Below are 21,899 nucleotides of genomic sequence, written 5' to 3' on the forward strand. Positions count from 1 at the left end.
AGGTGTACAGAAGGGAGTTAGTGAACCATGGTAAGGTGTACAGAACGGAGTTAGTGAACCATGGTAAGGTGTACAGAATAGTTACTGAACAATGGTAAGGTGTACAGAAGGGAGTTACAGAACCATGGTAAGGTATACAGAAGAGAGTTACTGAACCATGGTAAGGTTTACAGAAGGGAGTTACTGAACCATGGTAAAATGTACAGAGGAGAGTTACTGAACCATGGTAAGGTGTAAAGAAGAGAGTTAGTGAACCATGGTAAGGTGTACAGAAGAGAGATACAGAACCATCGTAATGTGTACAGAAGGGAGTTAGTGAACCATGGTAAGGTGTACAGAAGGGAGTTAGTGAACCATGGTAAGGTGTACAGAAGGGAGTTAGTGAACCATGGTAAGGTGTACAGAAGGGAGTTAGTGAACCGTGGTAAGGTGTACAGAAGAGAGTTACAGACCATGGTAAGGTGTACAGACGAGAGTTACAGACCATGGTAAGGTGTACAGAAGAGAGTTACTGAACCATGGTAAGGTGTACAGACGAGAGTTACAGGCCATGGTAAGGTGTACAGAAGAGAGTTACTGAACCGTGGTAAGGTGTACAGACGAGAGTTACAGACCATGGTAAGGTGTACAGACGAGAGTTACAGACCATGGTAAGGTGTACAGAAGAGAGTTACTGAACCATGGTAAGGTGTACAGACGAGAGTTACAGACCATGGTAAGGTGTACAGAAGAGAGTTACTGAACCGTGGTAAGGTGTACAGACGAGAGTTACAGACCATGGTAAGGTGTACAGAAGAGAGTTACTGAACCATGGTAAGGTGTACAGAAGGGAGTTAATGAACCATGGTAAAGTGTAAAGAAGAGAGTTAGTGAACCATGGTAAGGTATACAGAAGAGAGTTACAGAACCATGGTAGGTTGTACAGAGGAGAGTTACTGAACCATGGTAAGGTGTGAAGAAGAGGGTTAGTGACCATGGTAAGGTGTACAGAAGGGAGTTACTGAACCATGTTAAGGTGTACAGAAGGAAGTTACAGAACCATGGTAAGGTGTACAGAAGGGAGTTAGTGAACCATGGTAAGGTGTACAGAAGGGAGTTACTAAACCATGGTAAGGTGTACAGACGAGAGTTACAGACCATGGTAAGGTGTACAGAAGAGAGTTACAGACCATGGTAAGGTGTACAGAAGAGAGTTACTGAACCACGGTAAGGTGTACAGAATATACCTAAGTAAGCCGCCAGCGTACTGTCTTCAGAACCATGCTGTAAGGTATACAGAAATGCTGTGGAGCTTGCCAACATCGTGACATGTATGATCAATTCTTACTGCTTCATATATATTTTTTGTTGTGACATACTTCTTCTGTATGGAACAGTTGTATGTGGAGTTGTGACTGCTACACGATGGATTTGGAAAACATGGCATGCCGTACATAGAGATATAAAGCTTATTTATTTGAATTGTGAAAATAAAGAAACACTTTATTTAATTTCATCATTTATATCAGAAATATAATCTCTCCAATCTGATACTTTTATTTAAAATGGATGCGTCATTGAACACGAAATATCAATAGAAATAAGTCGTAGCAAAAGCGTCTCAATACTGATATACATGGTCATTTGTTTTGTATGAACTTGTCCCAAATTAAAGTATACACAACTGTTTTACTTATCTTGTCCCCTCATACAAATATACACTATATCACGGTTATATTAAGCACGATTACGTCCATACTTACAAGTTCGTATATACATTAAATTATCACATTTATTGTTGATTTGACCCCTATACATATACACTCAACTCACTGTCATATTCAGTGAAGACACGTCCCCATATAAATACATTTTACAAATGTAATATCAAACGGAGACATCACCTATACTGTACAACTACAATATTTAGCATGGACACCACATCTTCCATTTAAATATACATTCTACGATTTTCAGACTTCGCATGATAGCTTTCCCCGTACTCTGTACAGCTTTAATATTTAGTGTGGACACGTCCCCCAAACAATATACACTGAACACGAGTCGTATGTAAGGTGGACACGCCCCCCTTACAATATACACTGTACACGAGTCGTATTTAGTGTGGACACGTCCCCCATACAATATACACTGTACACGGGTCGTATTTAGTATGGACACGTCCCCCATACAATATACACTGTACACGGGTCGTATTTACTGTGGACACGTCCCCCATACAACATACACTGTACACAAGTCGTATTTAGTGTAGACACGTCCCCCATACAATATATACTGTACACGGGTCGTATTTAGTGTGGACACGTCCCCCATACAATATACACTGTACACAAGTCGTATTTAGTGTGGACACGTCCCCAATACAATATACACGGTATACGAGTCGTATTTAGTGTGGACACGTCCCCCATACAATATACACTGTACACGAGTCGTATTTTGTGTGGACACGTCCCCCATACAATGTACACTGTACACAAGTCGTATTTAGTGTGGACACGTCCCCCATACAATATACACTGTACACGAGTCGTATTTAGTGTGGACACGTCCCCCATACAATATACACTGTATACGAGTCGTATTTAGTGTGGACACGTCCCCCATACAATATACACTGTACACAAGTCGTATTTAGTGTGGACACGTCCCCCATACAATATACACTGTACACGAGTCGTATTTAGTGTGGACACGTCCCCCATACAATATACACTGTATACAAGTCGTATTTAGTGTGGACACGTCTCCCATACAATATACACTGTACACAAGTCGTATTTTTAGTGTGGACACGTCCCCCATACAATATACACTGTACACGAGTCGTATTTAGTGTGGACACGTCCCCCATACAATATACACTGTATACGAGTCGTATTTAGTGTGGACACGTCCCCCATACAATATACAATGTACAAGGGTCGTATTTAGTGTGGACACGCCCCCCATACAATATACACTGTACACGGGTCGTATTTAGTGTCGACACGTCCCCCATACAATATACACTGTACACAAGTCGTATTTAGTGTGGACACGTCCCCCATACAATATACACTGTATACAAGTCGTATTTAGTGTGGACACGTCCCCCATACAATATACACTGTACACAAGTCGTATTTAGTATGGACACGTCCCGCATACAATATACAGTGTACACCAGTCGTATTTAGTGTGGACACGTCCCCCATACAATGTACACTGTATACAAGTCGTATTTAGTGTGGACACGTCCCCCATACAATATACACTGTACACGAGTCGTATTTAGTGTGGACACGTCCCCCATACAATATACACTGTATACGAGTCGTATTTAGTGTGGACACGTCCCCCATACAATATACAATGTACAAGGGTCGTATTTAGTGTGGACACGCCCCCATACAATATACACTGTACACGGGTCGTATTTAGTGTCGACACGTTCCCCATACAATATACACTGTACACAAGTCGTATTTAGTGTGGACACGTCCCCCATACAATATACACTGTATACAAGACGTATTTAGTGTGGACACGTCCCCCATACAATATACACTGTACACGAGTCGTATTTAGTGTGGACACTATACACTGTATACGAGTCGTATTTAGTGTGGACACGTCCCCCATACAATATACACTGTACACAAGTCGTATTTAGTGTGGACACGTCCCCCATACAATATACACTGTACACGAGTCGTATTTAGTGTGGACACGTCCCCCATACAATATACACTGTACACAAGTCGTATTCAGTGTGGACACGTCCCCGATACAATATACACTGTACACAAGTCGTATTTAGTGTGGACACGTCCCCGATACAATATACACTGTACACATGTCGTATTTAGTGTGGACACGTCCCCCATACAATATGCACTGTACACAAGTCGTATTTAGTGTGGACACGTTCCCCATACAATATACACTGTAGTAAAGTCGTATTTAGTGGGGACACGTCCCCCATACAATATACACTGTACACGAGTCGTATTTAGTGTGGACACGTCCCCCATACAATATACACTGTATACAAGTCGTATTTAGTGTGGACACGTCCCCCATACAATATACACTGTACACAAGTCGTATTTATTGTGGACACGTCCCCCATACAATATACACTGTACACAAGTCGTATTTAGTGTGGACACGTCCCCCATACAATATACACTGTACACAAGTCGTATTTAATTTGGACACGTCCCCCATACAATATACACTGTACACGAGTCGTATTTAATTTGGACACGTCCCCCATACAATATACACTGTACACGAGTCGTATTTAATTTGGACACGTCCCCCATACAATATACACTGTACACGAGTCGTATTTAATTTGGACACGTCCCCCATACAATATACACTGTACACGAGTCGTATTTAGTGTGGACACGTCCCCCATACAATAAGGAATATTGTCGGTACAAAATAAAGAAATATCCACATATTAAAAAACATATCTTTAGAAATAGAAGTCCAATGGATAGGTACTTAATCCATGGTAGCTGGCACAGAGCACAATGACTTGCCACAAATTTACAACCCCCTGTTTTGTATATATAAATCTCTAGACAGGACCCTTGTCTCTAGAATATTGAAATCATAAATAAAATTGACCTTCATGATTTTGGTTTCAAACTAGGGGGAGATAATCTAGTATTAGAATTTGGCCTGGTACACGTGTAATTCTTAACACAAACACTTTGGGTCTTATAAATCTTTTCTAAAGGAAACAATGAAATGTACTTGGTGTGGGACGTCCCCCGCCCTTATTCCTCATAAAAAATATATTCTTAACGAACCACATTTTCTTAAATATAGGCCAGTTCTTAATTATTGTGGAAAATGGCAGAAACCATGTATATATTACACTCGAGATCTATTGCATAAATAAATCGAAACTTGACAATACATACTGATTATGATTAATTAGTAATCAGTAAATATTGTTATATACCCCCAGAGTACCTCGTAATGGCGAACCTCAAGTACACGTGTACTAAGCTATTGTTACACAAAGACAAATAACGATAACTAAGTAGAACAATTACCTACATGTATGTTAACCTGTCTGTGTACTATCCTGCATACATTTTTGTTCTGTTGTAATGTTTTGACACATTGCACTTGCCAAAAAACTTGATATATATATAAGAAGGAAATCAAAAAATTAGTGTAATTTTTGGACACTTAATTTTTTTGGACGGATTATGGGGTCAGCCAAACACTCTAAATGAAAGAGTAGCACAGGACCCATACCCCGACACGTTGTGATTTTGACGACACTTCCGGTTAGAGGTGGGCACACGGTTATTGTGTATTACAGGGATGATTGAGGGTACCAGCCTCTTGTCATGTTTAATCCGTCAGTGTCTGCTGTACACACACACGACAGACCAGACACAAAACTCACACACGTGTTACAACAGCATGCAGGCAACACGTCGGATTTATATGTAACACTGGATCGAAGTCTTATGTCACCATGTCAAGGTGCTTCAAATGCTGCAAACGAAACGCTGATATTTTTTTTATATTTTAGATACAGCTGGAGTCTAATTCTGTGGAATTTCATCCACGATCGCCTAAAATGAGGAAGATGCTGTCTGATTCTCAGGGAGGCATTATTGATACACGTGGGTAGCTAATACATGTTAAAGGAGAAATAATCAGCATTCCAAGCGTTACAAAGGCAACACAAGTTGTCGTACCAAAAAAACCACCCCACCGCACCCGTCAGGTCAAACGACCATCTTAAATACATCAAACAATGTCTGAAATAAAATCTTTATCTAATAAATCTGTCTGAATGGAAACGTCATGCAATGGAGTAGGTATGGCGGTGTGTAAGGTTTGATATATATTGACACCATAAGCTGGTAGGAGAGGAGAAGCGACCTCGACCCACTGATACAAGGGTGTATATACTATACCTCTAGTCAATGTCTGCTCCGAGAAGCTCACCGTCGACAGAAAAGCGCTCAGCCATAGATACCCAGCACCAGATCTCAACATCATAGTGCATAGTCCATGGGGAGGAGATGTCACTAGACATTAAATCCAGCACCACTGTTCAATTACAGTTAAGTACACAGTTGCTAGTGTTTTTCTTCCGTAACATTGCAGTGTGTCGCCATCATCGCTCAGCGCATGCGTACATCCAATACACAAACATTTCTAAGTTCTCTCGCGAGGAGAACATGTGTTAGGGGGGTCAGGGCCGGTCCCGACGTATCCACGTGGTGAGAAGAGGAGGAGGAACGCTGGTGTGTTTACATACAAGAGGAGCGCTCTCACAGATCCGTCCTCTATCCAACCGTTACATATTGGCCACTTTACATCACCGACATGTTTGGCGCGAGATAGCGCGTGTACATATTGATTTAAAGGATGATTTTGTTCACCAAAATGCTAACAGCAGACTACACCGGCACGGGTCTGAACCTGAGGCCGAGGTAACAATCACACCTGGCCCGGTAAAGTATCGATCTACAGAATTAAACTAATAATACAACTTTTAAATACTAGTTGTATACGTCTCACGTGTTGAGTTAAATCCAAGTTTCTTACAATAAAACTTGTCCAAATCAATAAATGCTATCGACACATGGTATATGTACAGCCAACACGCTGTTACACGAGTGTCACTCGATCTCACCGATCTGTAGCCCCGGGACGAGACACCCCGGGATCGATCCCCGGAGAGTTGTGTGTTCACTGGTGAACAGGAGATGCCAGTGTAGCGTGAGGGGAGCACTAGGCCTAACACGCGCTGCTACAAATACCGGTGTGGGTGGAAAGTACGAAAATGTGTCTGGGTAAATACAGGATAAATAATGCGTTTGCTTTGATCCTTAAAATGCTATTTGTTAATTAGTGTATGTACAGAAAGTATGTGAAGACCATCTGAACATACCATCATGTATCTACTAGTATCGTCATAAAGGCCATCGGAGAAGAAACCAACTTAAAATCACTAGCCATGCAGTGGTCAAGACGAGAAGATTCTTCTGACAAAGTAAATACAAGACCATGTTTACTATCTTGGACGACACTAATACCTTGTAATACTGAACAGTGACTGATTTGAAAATTCATGTTTTGACCACCGTGTAATGATTTCTTAGATTTCCAAGGAAAACTTCATGAAAAAAATTACATCGGGTTTAAATACGTAGACATCAATCGCTGATGATAGAAGAATCAGTTAGTACTCTTGTGTGTACGTTTGGACTAAAACATCACATTGTGAATGTCAGCTACATGACAGATGTAAAACAAGACTAGAACAACTGGTTTAAATATTTCCACTTCAGATTTCGTCTAGAAATCACACCGGAAGGATATTCTAAAACATGTAGCGCGCATGTCAAAGAAATCAAAATGCAATGACGAACTTAAATATTTGCGCGTGTTAGTTGGAAAGTGTACAACACTAAGAAGACGTGACACCCTGATTCTACATGGCTATACACCATTTTGGTGGACCTAGGCGTAATAAATTGATCCCCACATTATCGGAATATGCGAAACGCTTCACGTCCACTTTTGACCAGGAAACAACACATCCTGATTTTACGATATGTATGATCGGAACAACACGTGCCCTATTTTGACAATGGCGTGACAGCAACACAATACTATTGCATTTTTGTATGAATCACCTATGTGAAATTTTATTTTCACAAAATTTTCTTTTCTTAAGTTCTCTGTAGATTCCACTCGTCTGACCTCATATGTCATTCACCAATTCTAAAATGACGTAACAGCTATTGGATGCAGTTTTTTTAGTTATTTTTCAGCATTAACTGCATCTGTGATTAAATTCATACATTGCATACAACCACCGGCTGTGCAACCTTAATTCTAATATGTATTCAAAAATGAAGTCTGTTTTAATGTATATATACATGTATCCTACAGATTTTACCTGTACAGAACCAGACAAACATTATAAACCTTCTTGTGTTAGGTTCATTAATTACTTCAGTATACCACGACCGGTATAGAGCGAATAACACAGCATGTTTAATGAAGGATAGGAACAGCCTTATAAACCCCGAGTGGCTATTTCTCCCCTTCTATCGGAAATATTTTTTAATGAATCATAATCTTGAAAATGAATACTGTTGGAATTACATCTAAATATATAGTGAGATGGTTCGTTGGTTGATATCGCTAAAAGTGGCTCCACAGTAAGGTCCAACATATTCATATCGTTTAATTCTCTTTATACAATTTTGTCCACTACAAAAGTTGTAAAAATACAAGTCGATAACATTTTTATTTCAAAATTTGACCACGAGTTATTGTGTACTCAACTACCCTACCAGGCAAAGAAACGATCCTTGGAATGTCTTTAACATCTTATTAACAAAATAAGGTCATTTTAAATATAAATTTCCAAATTTAGTCGCTGCGGGCAACAGGTACATTTCTAAGTTTCTAAGCGCTACCAAAAAGGTTGGAAGTTGGATCAGTACTGTGTGCACAAGGCTGAATGTATACTTGACAGAGTGCTTTGTATTATGTAATTGTCTTAATTATTTTCTTATCTTGAGTATTAAGATGATGTGTTAACGTGTTAATGTTGTAGATGAAGAGGAAACAAAGATAATATGTCGTTATTGGTAAGCGCGGATGTACAGCATGTAACCTTAAATCAGTTTCTTTTGTTGTTTGTCACTCCGGGGACACAGCTGTTCACTGTGATATGGACCGACGTATCTTCACGGCGAATATAATTTTCTTTATATTTCATAACCTGTCGACCAATCACGTAGCTCGTTACATCCGAACATCAATAAGATTAGAGTGCGGTGCGGATGTGAAGGTTTTAGATAAAGGTGTGCATGTCTGTCATCAGATCGTCGAGTGTATCAATCCGCGAGCACTAGGCGGAGTAAGATACCGCACTGTATGTGCTCAGGTCACTGGAGCCAAAGAAAGAATGCATGGTCTATCACCACACGCAACTGAAATTCACTCCAGTCATAAAATTTTCATCCTCATTAATAAAACTTCTTTCATACCGTACCAAATGTTGGCCATCAATTATCACAACGAGTACAATGCAGCTATTATATAAACAGGATGGATATGAGCATGTTATATAGAAGTAAATCTTGTCTTCATAAGTCAACGATGATGTATAGGGAATATTAACAGGCCGTGCTCACTATAAATGAATTGATAATATATATATATATATTCATCTTTCGGAAAACATGGAAGCCGCAAATCAGAAGAATTACTCTCGCCTGTAACCCAAGTTTACATTTGTCGTTCTCCTGTGACACAATGGCATACCCCATACAATAAGTGTGATGATTCCGAAAAATTTACCAAAGTTGAAGAAATGCCATTTTCCTTTTGACCGCTTTGAGTGTTAGGCATGTCATGTGTAATGTTACAGACAATGGGTACCATAAGGTAGAAAGTGTCATGTCACCAATTTATCAAAACTAGCTCTATAATGTATCTCAATATTTTGAGGCTCCAAGAACTTATTATGTTTAATAATAATCAATATTATAATATTGGATTTTAACGGCATTGGTGCATCTCTGTTTGCAGAATTTATAATTTTTGTCCTGTTTTGTCTATCTTCCATAGCTTCAGCTTCACATCCCCCTATTGACCATCAAAAATTACATCTTTAATGTGGTTAACCCTTAAGAACAAAGTATGAAGTACTAAACTGCTCGATCATTTCCAACATACCTGAAAGACCCTGTATCTTTGATGATATTAGTAAGTTATGTGCAACCAAGCCGATTGAGGTGCGATTTAATGGACACTAAATTATCATTAGGCATTTTTTTATGAAATATACGGTACTCTTTACTTTTTGGGGTTAAAGAGAAAATCAAACCAAACAATTTACTATCCTGGGTTTTCAAAGTGACGCGTCTATTACAAACGGCCAGTAGGGTGCCAAACACAGCGCCTGCTGAAAGTCGTGGATCATTGTCCGATTAACGAGTGAAAGCTTGATATAATCTAACGGCTGCAATGTCGATTATCACCCTTCTATCGCCATACTGATAGTATACAGCTATACTGACAGCAGGGGATATTATGAAAGCATGTATGTCAAATTCCTCTAATATTCAAAATATTCTTTCGTGACGGAAATTAATTCCGGGGATAAAATGTGGCCTAAACAAATGCTATCAATGGCGCCATTTCCTACAAAACGAGTACATCGTTTCTGTGTTAAAGGTAGTGACTTTTCGAGCAAAACAACACAAACCGGAAGTCTGGGATACCTAGAATACGTGAATTTTTTTTCGTTAAATAATGGATTTTTCTGAATCTTTTTAACATTATAAAAACTCGTCCTGTTTTCCCTTTAGAAGTTCCAACCGGTTTGCTCAGAAAACGAACATGACCTTCGTGTAAAGTCTTTCTCAATCTGGCCCCATGCTGCCTGCACTATACCGGGATTGCAAAATTATCAGTCTATACGCATGCGTAATTCATGTTATGATCCTTTGAATTATAAGACTGAAAATGGAAAGTTTATAGTAATCGGAAGTAGTGACGAAATAGTGACTCCTCTCTCCTTATGTGAATCTTTATTCACAGTCAGTGCGAAAAACAAAAACAAAACGAGGTCAAGGACACTGCATATCGTGAATTGCTTCGACCTCAAGCTGATCCGAGGAAGCCTTACAAATTATCGGTGGACCATGATGCTCAATCATTGTCTCCGATTGAGTCGATACCTTATCTTAACAGGAACAGAATTTGATTTCACCATTTTGGTTTTTCTCAGAAACTCATTCATAAATTGCTTGCTACTCTGCCTGGCACGGATCAGCATAGCGCCTCGGCATAACACTTAGATACCCCCGACAAGTGTGCGAGTCTATCTGGCGGGTGTACGGGCGCGTCAACTACAATTGGCTTTAACTATCATTTCAAAACCAAAATCAAATGTAGATGTAAGAGCCGGTATTTGATTTACTATCTGTTCCACCGGAGGTACTTCAGACCACATCGATATATAACGTATTTTTAACATGTTAGTATGTTTTATGATGATGGGGGAGAATTAATGTTATTATATATATAGACGTAAGACAGAAGCCGGGCGGTGCTCTGGAAATGTGTTCTTTACGTCATGTGGCGTACTTTGTCGGGCCTATTTAGCACGTGTACAAGTAACCAGTATCTACCCACTGTTTCAGTACGTAATTATATTGCCAGGGACAGAAGTACGTCCACATGAGGTAAAAAGGTGCCGCCAAATTTTAAGAATGCTCGGTTGGTATCATGGATATCTTGGATATTAGGTAGATGTAGGAGTAAGTTATCTCAAAAATGTATCGGATAACCCCATCACCTCGACGATTATATAGATCGTGCAAGGGCTCGACCTCCGACTGGTCCGTGATACCTGTAAGTATATGTAAGACCTATATTGCCTCATCTGTTAAGATATTATTCAACACCTGCCAAACTTGTTTTATTTGACAAGAAGCGTACCCAAAATTGGACGCTAGGAATCGTAAACATTTGACGTCATTTGACCTTCGTTTGACGTTTCAAAACCACCAAGCGATTCGGTCGTAATTTATCATCGGTTCAGCTCATCGTTAAAAAATGACAATTCGACATCTCATTTTATTCTTTTATTTGATGGGTCGATTATTGTTTCTTTACTTTAGACTTTTTGAAAGGCACAACGAGTGTCAAGTCCGAGTTTATTTTTGAATATAGTCCTGTTGTTCTGGGACAATTGTGCCACGGCGTTCGACACTTTACCTGAGGTAAGATATGACAACATATGAAGTTAAATTATTGGTAATATACTTATTGTGTGCGCTTTCTAGTTGACCAACGGATTATGCAATGGAATGATTTACTCGTGGGTTTTGTTTCGGATGCGATATTATGTCATGGAACATTTGCAATTGTAAAAAAAAGTACATCGATAGCGGAAATAAACCGCGCGCGTAGAGTGTACCTTTCCAAATCGCGAAATTAACCTCCACGGAAATATCAACGTTTCCAGGACTGTCATTTATTTATTTCTCGCATTTGAGCGTGCTGTTTGTCGAATCGGTGGTAGTCAAACATTTTTTTTCAACCAGCTAGTCTTTTCATTCAATGGTGGCATCGACTATTATCTCTGGTACCAGGTACTCAAGAGACAAAGCAGTCACAGTTGGATACACCAGGGTATACATTGCTGTACGGTAGCTGATTTTAAGGCTCTAGTTTTTGGCATATCGACCCGATTTCTCAATTTATCATCCTGATGTTCTGATTTAGCCACCTACAATCGCTAGGTGTCCAGTAGAGACCTGATATCTATTCATTCAGAAAAATCAGCTTAGTCTTCAATGAATATTTTTTTATTCTTTTAATTTGAACTCGTGTGCATTACAATTTCGGGGTGTACTAACATATACATGTATGTTTTTACCTATATAGTATAGTGTTCTGTCACTAACGTTTCATTAGATAGGGTGAAGAAAATGCTTCAAAAAGAATGAATAAAAAGGCTTATTTAACACCCCACGATGTATATACACCCATGATTTGCCTCATTGATAGTCAAGGGATTTTGATTTCAATAAAACTCTCAGCTTATACTTTCGTGTGATTGTTAAAGAGGTCATTATACATATCACTTTTTAAAGTAAATGAGATACTCAATATTTACAAAAGACTATTATGAATTTTGAAGCTCTCATCCGCAGTCATATTATCCATATACAATACAGTGACATAAATGGAAATGATCTTCAGAAGAATGAAATAAAAGATTTGATATTGATTAAAATAAAACTCGATATTTTCGTGTCAAATCGGCTTAGTTTACTTGTTCCTCCTGTAAAACATGCGAGATAACTTTGGTGGTGTTCGGAAGTTTGGACTTCAAAACAATACATTGGTATATGGAGAAGGGAACTAGTATGGACATTGATATCCTACAAGATATTTTGTCAACATCTAATATCCTACAAGATATTTTGTCATCAACTAATATCCTACAAGATATTTTGTCATCAACTAATATCCTACAAGATATTTTGTCAATCAACTAATATCCTACAAAGATATTTTGTCAATATCTAATATCCTACAAGATATTTTGTCAACAACTAATAGCCTACAAGATATTTTGTCAACAGCTAATGTCCTACAAGATATTTTATCAATATCTAATATCCTACGAGATATTTTGTCGACAACTAATAGCCTACAAGATATTTTGTCAACATCTAATATCCTACAAGATATTTTGTCAACAACTAATGTCCTACAGGATATCTTGTCCACATCTAATATCCTACATGTTAACTTTTTCACATCTAACAACTAATCCCACTTGCCAATTTATGAACAACATTTTTTTTTTTCAACATACCCATTTTTAATTATGAATGAAAAACAAATTCTTACAAGTCGACCTGTCCGCATTTCATTCAACATTATTTTTCATCATTGACCTACATATTGGACAAGAATCATGCAACCTTTTGATAAATATCATGTTCACCTCCTCTCTAACATGACCAACGAACTACTAGAAATATTCTTTAAACATTATTGCTTATTTGGCAAGTCGTTCAAAACGCTCCCAGTCCAAGGTTATCGCTTTGAATGAGAGATATTCATGTCACCAACAGTCTCCAAACTCCATGTTCGTATGTATAAACCTGATAAGTGGCTGGGTCATTTAACCTCTCTGTTCGATGAAATACAAGTTAAGGCTGAGCCATCAAATCAGACAATTCAAACAAGGCATGCACGACTACCGGCTAAGTTTACGCTGTAATTAAGGAAGGGCGGTCGTCAATGTAATTCTAAGGTTTCTGACACAATATTGAGTAAATATCTATTGCAAAGGTTTTCGAAACCAATTAGCCGAGTTTAAGAGTATGGATGTTTGCCGAGCGTGCACTTGTTAGGTTAGGTTTTGTGAATACACCACCCACCGTCCCTCTGTATATTGTAATATGCTATCGTGTTAAGCAGCGGAAGTCTTTTTACTCAAGGGGAACCACTCCACCTCTACAACAGCCATTGTGTGTTCCACACGTGGTTCACTGGGAGGTCTGTAAAAACTCACACAAAGTACTATCCACTTAAAAGTTTCATTCCCGTAGTAATAGTGTTTCTATTAATAGACCGTAATAAAATGAATGTAAAGGTTGCTGTACGTATGTCATATCGGCTAGATTTGCGTTTAGGTTTTATTGTCGCGTTTCATGAACAAAGGAACATTGTGTATGTTGGTGTAAAAAAAGATGTTCTATCATGGCAATTTTTAGTTATATCTTCTACTTGTATATTGGGGTAAGAACACAAAATACAGTACATAATGAACAATTTAATTCAAAGAAGTGATATGCAAAGTTAATTTCCGGTCTTGAAATTGATTCTTCTTCTAGGGTCCTCAAAATTCTCTATTTACGAAGACCGCGCAGACCTTTAAAATTAAACGTTATAAGGCTATCATTGGTAACAAAGTAACAGCGGCCACAATAACTCCAGTCAAAAGTACTTAAATATATGTATCTTTGTGTTGTTTGTGTTCTGGAACAATTTCAAAAATATCACACCAAATGTGTTCATTTGCGTCTCAAAATATGTTGCTACTGTGGTCAAAAACCCCCACGATGAGTAATCTAATTGCAATTTACAACCTACGCAAATTTTTCCTAGACTAGTCATCGACGTTTGTGTGTTGCGAGTCATCGGATGACTTTCAGAATAGCGCACGCCTGTCAGGAGGAATATGGATGCCATGCAACTGCTTTTTGCAAGATGAAAGAGGGGGTTTGCGGTGCAATTATGTCCTGATCGCTCAGAACATGTATTCCAGTGTCATGATATTACCGTGTGGTGCTTGTCTGTAGTAGGAAAAGTGAATCATTTAAAATTTAAATAGTATTCGAAGACTTGTACCAAAGTATGTCGTGAGGTCGCAATATCATTCTCGGGGACGAATGACAATTTTCGTGATATCTTTTCAGGTAATTTCAAGCCGTTATTTTGATTTCATGTCTAAGTCTACAACCATCTGGTTTCACGTGCAAGTTAGACTTCACAAGACGTCTAAAAGTCACGGGTCTTGATTTCTTTGGTCTAAAACACAACCGATGACTTTGCTTTAAGTCGTGGAATCAGCCATGAACTCCGAGCAAAGCTTCCTTCACGATTAGCCCAACTTCCTGATCTTCCTGATCATGTCTGCGTTTACATCGGTATGGACACCCGTACAACTGGAACTAAACTAATCTGCCGACCCTACGTCACTGTGACGCGGGAATGTCCGCATGTAGTCCCAGTTGTGGTGGGTACGGGGTATTATATGAAGTCTGTACACGTTAACAAGACAGCTAGAGGGTGTTAACCAATCATTACCTGTATAAACTTCTACTTAGAAACAATAACTGGAGTTTATATAGCAATTTAGTATATGGCCGAACAAATGGCACCAAAGCGTTACTCCTAAACACTTTACGAGGAAAGGTGGATTCAAGCGATAAAATAATCATTTAATCATACACTATGTGGCTACATTTCTAAGGAAAGAAAACCAACTCCTGGCGTAATTAATTGTAAAAGCATGTTACACAAGCTCTCTGCCAAATTTCAACATCCGTCTCTGCCCCTCTCCTTCGTGGAGGTAGCTTTGAATTACCTATTCATGACCTTAATTCGGTATATATTAGATGAACTTATTTTATTGCTAGCACCAGATGCGGTTCGGGCACGTGTGGTACGTACTTTATCTTCGCGCATCACGTCCAAACCTAATGCCAGGTAACTCAATAACGAACCTGGCTTAAAATTTCTCTTTTTTATTTTTGATTACATATTTCCTTTCTTAAACACACTAATAGCTACCGACTCGTTCATGCATCCAACAGATTGCAAAACAAAGTATGTCTACCGCACGAGTTAAAGGTTTTTACAGATTCGCCATGCCAGCGACAGGAGACTGTAAATATGTTTTAAAATCTATAAACATTTTGTGAAAGGAAAACAAGGTATGGGAACAAATAGATTTATAATGACATAGACAAGCAAAGCACGCGCTGACACGTGTCGATCACAAACACGTGTGTCGACTAGCGGGAAGTGGCAACAACGAAACAAGCACATCCGCAGAGTCTTGATGATGCGGTTAATTAATGACTAAAGTGACTTCTTCGTGGCAGGTAATGAACGTGCGAATTCGAAATTAAATACTAGAAATTACCAAGTATTTTGAGCAATGAGGAAACGTCATGGGAATGTGTATCAAAAGTTAAATAACATCATAATGATAATATATATCTTAAAAAAAATTGATAACGCGGCGGCAGTGACAATCGTATTGGTATTTATTGATTTAATTTGAACAAAATATTTCTAAACACAGAACTATGAATGCGATGCATATAGATTTACTTGACATTTGACATAATATAAAACATCCTTTCAATGATATTTGTCAAGTAACAGAGTATGATATGTTCGAAGATATAAATAATGAGATTATATTGAAATGTTGCATAACAACATTGACGATTTCTTGTTAGGAAGTGTGTAGGAACGTGTAAAACGAGACACATCACTTGTCATAATGGATTGAAATATTCATCCATCATACTTCAGCCAGCGACCATGAAGGAAGGGATCTGATACACTTTAAACGACCTTGGACGCGGAACTGAGATGACTTTACAAAAAATATAGTAAACATAAACTAGCTACGATGTTTTCAGATATTGGTAAATGCTCTGATAATTTAGAGAACAACATAGAAAACGTCCCTGAAAGTAGGGCGTACGAATTTTACCTTCTGTCATCATATGAAAGATTTGTGTATTTCTTATCATTTCGTTAACGCACTTTCTACCTAATGAATCTACTAACACTGACTCTCTGCTGGCATTCATCACTTTAAAAAAGACAAGGAGTCCGTGATATACGAAAGACCTATTCGAGTATATGTATATGTAGCTTTAAAACATACTCACGTTGGCGCTTAACTGAGCATTCACCGCTTTGAATAAGACAATGAGACGGTGATACATGCTTTATGTTCATGTACATGTATATGTAGCTTTAGAATTACTCACTTTGATGCTTAACTGAGCGCTCACAGCTTTCAATAAGACAAAGAGACGGTGATATATATTGTACCAAAGGCCCGTTCGAATATATGTATATGTAGCTTTGGAATATACAGTGGTGTGCCAAAAGCCTTCGGTCACGTAATATTTCTACTTTATATTTCATGCATTTTCAATGAATTTTTATGACTTCGTTTTTCAATGCATTTTCTTGAAATTCCATTCTCTTGTAGACAATTGTTAGCTCATTCACCTTGCTTTTTCGGTATCAAATGACAATTTGAAAATGTTATGCAAATAAGCGTGGTGAAAGGCTATGGCGGTAAAATCGTGGTATACTCGCCAAGCTACCGCCAAATTGTCAAGGCTTCTATATATTAAGTTTAGACGTCCAACACAACTAATCAGGAGTTTCCTTATTAACTGCTTTTCTGGAAGGTACTAATAAAAAGTCGTGATCAGCATATGTTTTGTCTTTTCGATCGTGGAAAAAACTGGTTCTTCTTGAAAACAAGAAACTTGATGATATTTATTCAGACAAGGATTACTGTAGTATCAGGTGAGGACTACTGTAGTATCAGGTGAGGACTACTGTAGTATCAGGAGAGGACTACTGTAGTATCGGGCGAGGACTACTGTAGTATCAGGCGAGGACTACTGTAGTATCAGACGAGGACTACTGTAGTATCGGGTGAGGACTACTGTAGTATCAGGCGAGGACTACTGTAGTATCGGGTGAGGACTACTGTAGTATCAGGCGAGGACTACTGTAGTATCAGGTGAGGACTACTGTAGTATCAGACGAGGACTACTGTAGTATCGGGTGAGGACTACTGTAGTATCAGACGAGGACTACTGTAGTATCGGGTGAGGACTAATGTAGTATCAGACGAGGACTACTGTAGTATCGGGTGAGGACTACTGTAGTATCAGGCGAGGACTACTGTAGTATCAGGTGAGGACTACTGTAGTATCAGACGAGGACTACTGTAGTATCGGGCGAGGACTACTGTAGTATCGGGTGAGGACTACTGTAGTATCAGGCGAGGACTACTGTAGTATCAGACGAGGACTACTGTAGTATCAGACGAGGACTACTGTAGTATCGGGCGAGGACTACTGTAGTATCAGGCGAGGACTACTGTAGTATCGGGCGAGGACTACTGTAGTATCAGGCGAGGACTACTGTAGTATCAGGTGAGGACTACTGTAGTATCAGGCGAGGACTACTGTAGTATCAGGCGAGGACTACTGTAGTATCAGACGAGGACTACTGTAGTATCAGGCGAGGACTACTGTAGTATCGGGCGAGGACTACTGTAGTATCAGACGAGGACTACTGTAGTATCAGACGAGGACTACTGTAGTATCAGGCGTGGACTACTGTAGTATCAGGCGTGGACTACTGTAGTATCGGGCGAGGACTACTGTAGTATCAGACGAGGACTACTGTAGTATCAGACGAGGACTACTGTAGTATCAGGCGAGGACTACTGTAGTATCAGACGAGGACTACTGTAGTATCAGACGAGGACTACTGTAGTATCGGGCGAGGACTACTGTAGTATCGGGTGAGGACTACTGTAGTATCGGGTGAGGACTACTGTAGTATCAGGTGAGGACTACTGTAGTATCGGGCGAGGACTACTGTAGTATAAGGCGAGGACTACTGTAGTATCAGGAGAGGACTACTGTAGTATCGGGCGAGGACTACTGTAGTATCGGGCGAGGACTACTGTAGTATCAGGTGAGGACTACTGTAGTATCAGGTGAGGACTACTGTAGTATCAGGCGTGGACTACTGTAGTATCAGGTGAGGACTACTGTAGTATCAGGTGAGGACTACTGTAGTATCGGGTGAGGACTACTGTAGTATCAGGTGAGGACTACTGTAGTATCAGGTGAGGACTACTGTAGTATCAGGCGTGGACTACTGTAGTATCAGGTGAGGACTACTGTAGTATCAGGTGAGGACTACTGTAGTATCGGGTGAGGACTACTGTAGTATCAGGTGAGGACTACTGTAGTATCAGGCGAGGACTAGTGTAGTATCAGACGAGGACTACTGTAGTATCGGGCGAGGACTACTGTAGTATCGGGCGAGGACTACTGTAGTATCAGGCGAGGACTACTGTAGTATCGGGTGAGGACTACTGTAGTATCAGACGAGGACTACTGTAGTATCAGACGAGGACCACTGTAGTATCGGGCGAGGACTACTGTAGTATCAGGCGAGGACTAATGTAGTATCAGACGAGGACTACTGTAGTATCGGGCGAGGACTACTGTAGTATCAGACGAGGACTACTGTAGTATCAGGTGAGGACTACTGTAGTATCAGGAGAGGACTACTGTAGTATCAGGCGAGGACTACTGTAGTATCGGGCGAGGACTGCTGTAGTATCAGGTGAGGACTACTGTAGTATCGGGCGAGGACTGCTGTAGTATCGGGCGAGGACTTCTGTAGTATCGGGCGAGGACTATTGTAGTATCAGGCGAGGACTACTGTAGTATCGGGCGAGGACTACTGTAGTATCAGGCGAGGACTACTGTAGTATCAGGCGAGGACTACTGTAGTATCGGGCGAGGACTGCTGTAGTATCAGGTGAGGACTACTGTAGTATCGGGCGAGGACTACTGTAGTATCGGGCGAGGACTACTGTAGTATCGGGCGAGGACTACTGTAGTATCAGGCGAGGACTACTGTAGTATCGGGCGAGGACTGCTGTAGTATCGGGCGAGGACTACTGTAGGTTCGGGCGAGGACTACTGTAGTTTCAGGCGAGGACTACTGTAGTATCAGGCGAGGACTACTGTAGTATCAGGTGAGGACTACTGTAGTATCAGGAGAGGACTACTGTAGTATCAGGCGAGGAATACTGTAGTATCGGGCGAGGACTACTGTAGTATCAGGCGAGGACTACTGTAGTATCGGGCGAGGACTACTGTAGTATCAGGAGAGGACTACTGTAGTATCGGGCGAGGACTGCTGTATTATCGGGCGAGGACTACTGTAGTATCAGACGAGGACTACTGTAGTATCAGACGAGGACTACTGTACTATCAGGCGAGGACTACTGTAGTATCAGGCGAGGACTACTGTAGTATCTGGCGAGGACTACTGTAGAATCAGGTGATGACTACTGTAGTATCGGGCGAGGACTACTGTAGTATCAGGCGATGACTACTGTAATATCAGGTGAGGACTACTGTAGTATCAGGTGAGGACTACTGTAGTATCGGGCGAGGACTACTGTAGTATCGGGCGAGGACTACTGTAGTATCAGGCGAGGACTACTGTAGTATCGGGCGAGGACTACTGTAGTATCGGGCGAGGACTACTGTAGTATCAGGTGAGGACTACTGTAGTATCAGGCGAGGACTACTGTAGTATCAGACGAGGACTACTGTAGTATCAGGTGAGGACTACTGTAGTATCGGGCGAGGACTACTGTTGTATCGGGCGAGGACTACTGTAGTATCGGGCGAGGACTACTGTAGTATCAGACGAGGACTACTGTAGTATCGGGTGAGGACTACTGTAGTATCAGGCGAGGACTACTGTAGTATCGGGCGAGGACTACTGTAGTATCAGGTGAGGACTACTGTAGTATCAGGCGAGGACTACTGTAGTATCAGGAGAGGACTACTGTAGTATCGGGCGAGGACTACTGTAGTATCAGGCGAGGACTAATGTAGTATCAGGCGAGGACTACTGTAGTATCGGGCGAGGACTACTGTAGTATCAGGCGAGGACTACTGTAGTATCAGGCGAGGACTAATGTAGTATCGGGTGAGGACTACTGTAGTATCAGGTGAGGACTACTGTAGTATCAGGGGAGGACTACTGTAGTATCAGGTGAGGACTACTGTAGTATCAGGTGAGGACTACTGTAGTATCAGGCGAGGACTACTGTAGTATCAGGCGAGGACTACTGTAGTATCGGGTGAGGACTACTGTAGTATCGGGCGAGGACTACTGTAGTATCAGGTGAGGACTACTGTAGTATCAGGTGAGGACTACTGTAGTATCAGGCGAGGACTACTGTAGTATCAGACGAGGACTACTGTAGTATCGGGCGAGGACTACTGTAGTATCAGGCGAGGACTACTGTAGTATCAGGTGAGGACTACTGTAGTATCAGGTGAGGACTACTGTAGTATCGGGCGAGGACTGCTGTAGTATCGGGCGAGGACTACTTTAGTATCAGGTGAGGACTACTGTAGTATCAGGTGAGGACTACTGTAGTATCAGGCGAGGACTACTGTAGTATCAGACGAGGACTACTGTAGTATCGGGCGAGGACTACTGTAGTATCAGGCGAGGACTACTGTAGTATCGGGCGAGGACTACTGTAGTATCGGGCGAGGACTACTGTAGTATCGGGCGAGGACTACTGTAGTATCGGGTGAGGACTACTGTAGTATCAGGTGAGGACCACTGTAGTATCGGGTGAGGACTACTGTAGTATCAGACGAGGACTACTTTAGTATCAGACAAGGACTACTGTAGTATCAGGTGAGGACTACTGTAGTATCGGGCGAGGACTACTGTAGTATCGGGCGAGGACTACTGTAGTATCGGGTGAGGACTACTGTAGTATCAGACGAGGACTACTGTAGTATCAGGCGAGGACTACTGTAGTATCGGGCGAGGACTACTGTAGTATCAGGCGAGGACTACTGTAGTATCGGGCGAGGACTACTGTAGTATCAGGCGAGGACTACTGTAGTATCAGGTGAGGACTACTGTAGTATCAGGTGAGGACTACTGTAGTATCGGGCGAGGACTACTTTAGTATC

The 21,899-nt window shown here is 40.6% G+C and overlaps 1 protein-coding gene across 2 annotated transcripts in view; it reads right to left on the reverse strand.

Annotated features, from left to right (window-relative positions):
* The window catches only part of LOC117334434 (acetylcholine receptor subunit beta-like 1), a 101,022-nt gene that overhangs the window by 33,761 nt on the left and 45,362 nt on the right, over positions 1 to 21,899 (reverse strand). The window contains exon 1 of one of the 2 annotated variants that reach the window (XM_033894062.1): positions 5,943 to 6,728. The exons of the other annotated variant lie outside the window; for it this stretch is intronic. Coding sequence (XP_033749953.1) covers positions 5,943 to 6,027 — 85 coding nt within the window. The 5' untranslated portion in view covers positions 6,028 to 6,728. Of the gene's footprint in view, positions 1 to 5,942; positions 6,729 to 21,899 lie in introns of those variants that run through there. 2 annotated transcript variants of the gene reach the window in all.

Source organism: Pecten maximus, chromosome 9, assembly GCF_902652985.1.
Source record: "Pecten maximus chromosome 9, xPecMax1.1, whole genome shotgun sequence".
Lineage (NCBI taxonomy): Eukaryota > Metazoa > Mollusca > Bivalvia > Pectinida > Pectinidae > Pecten > Pecten maximus.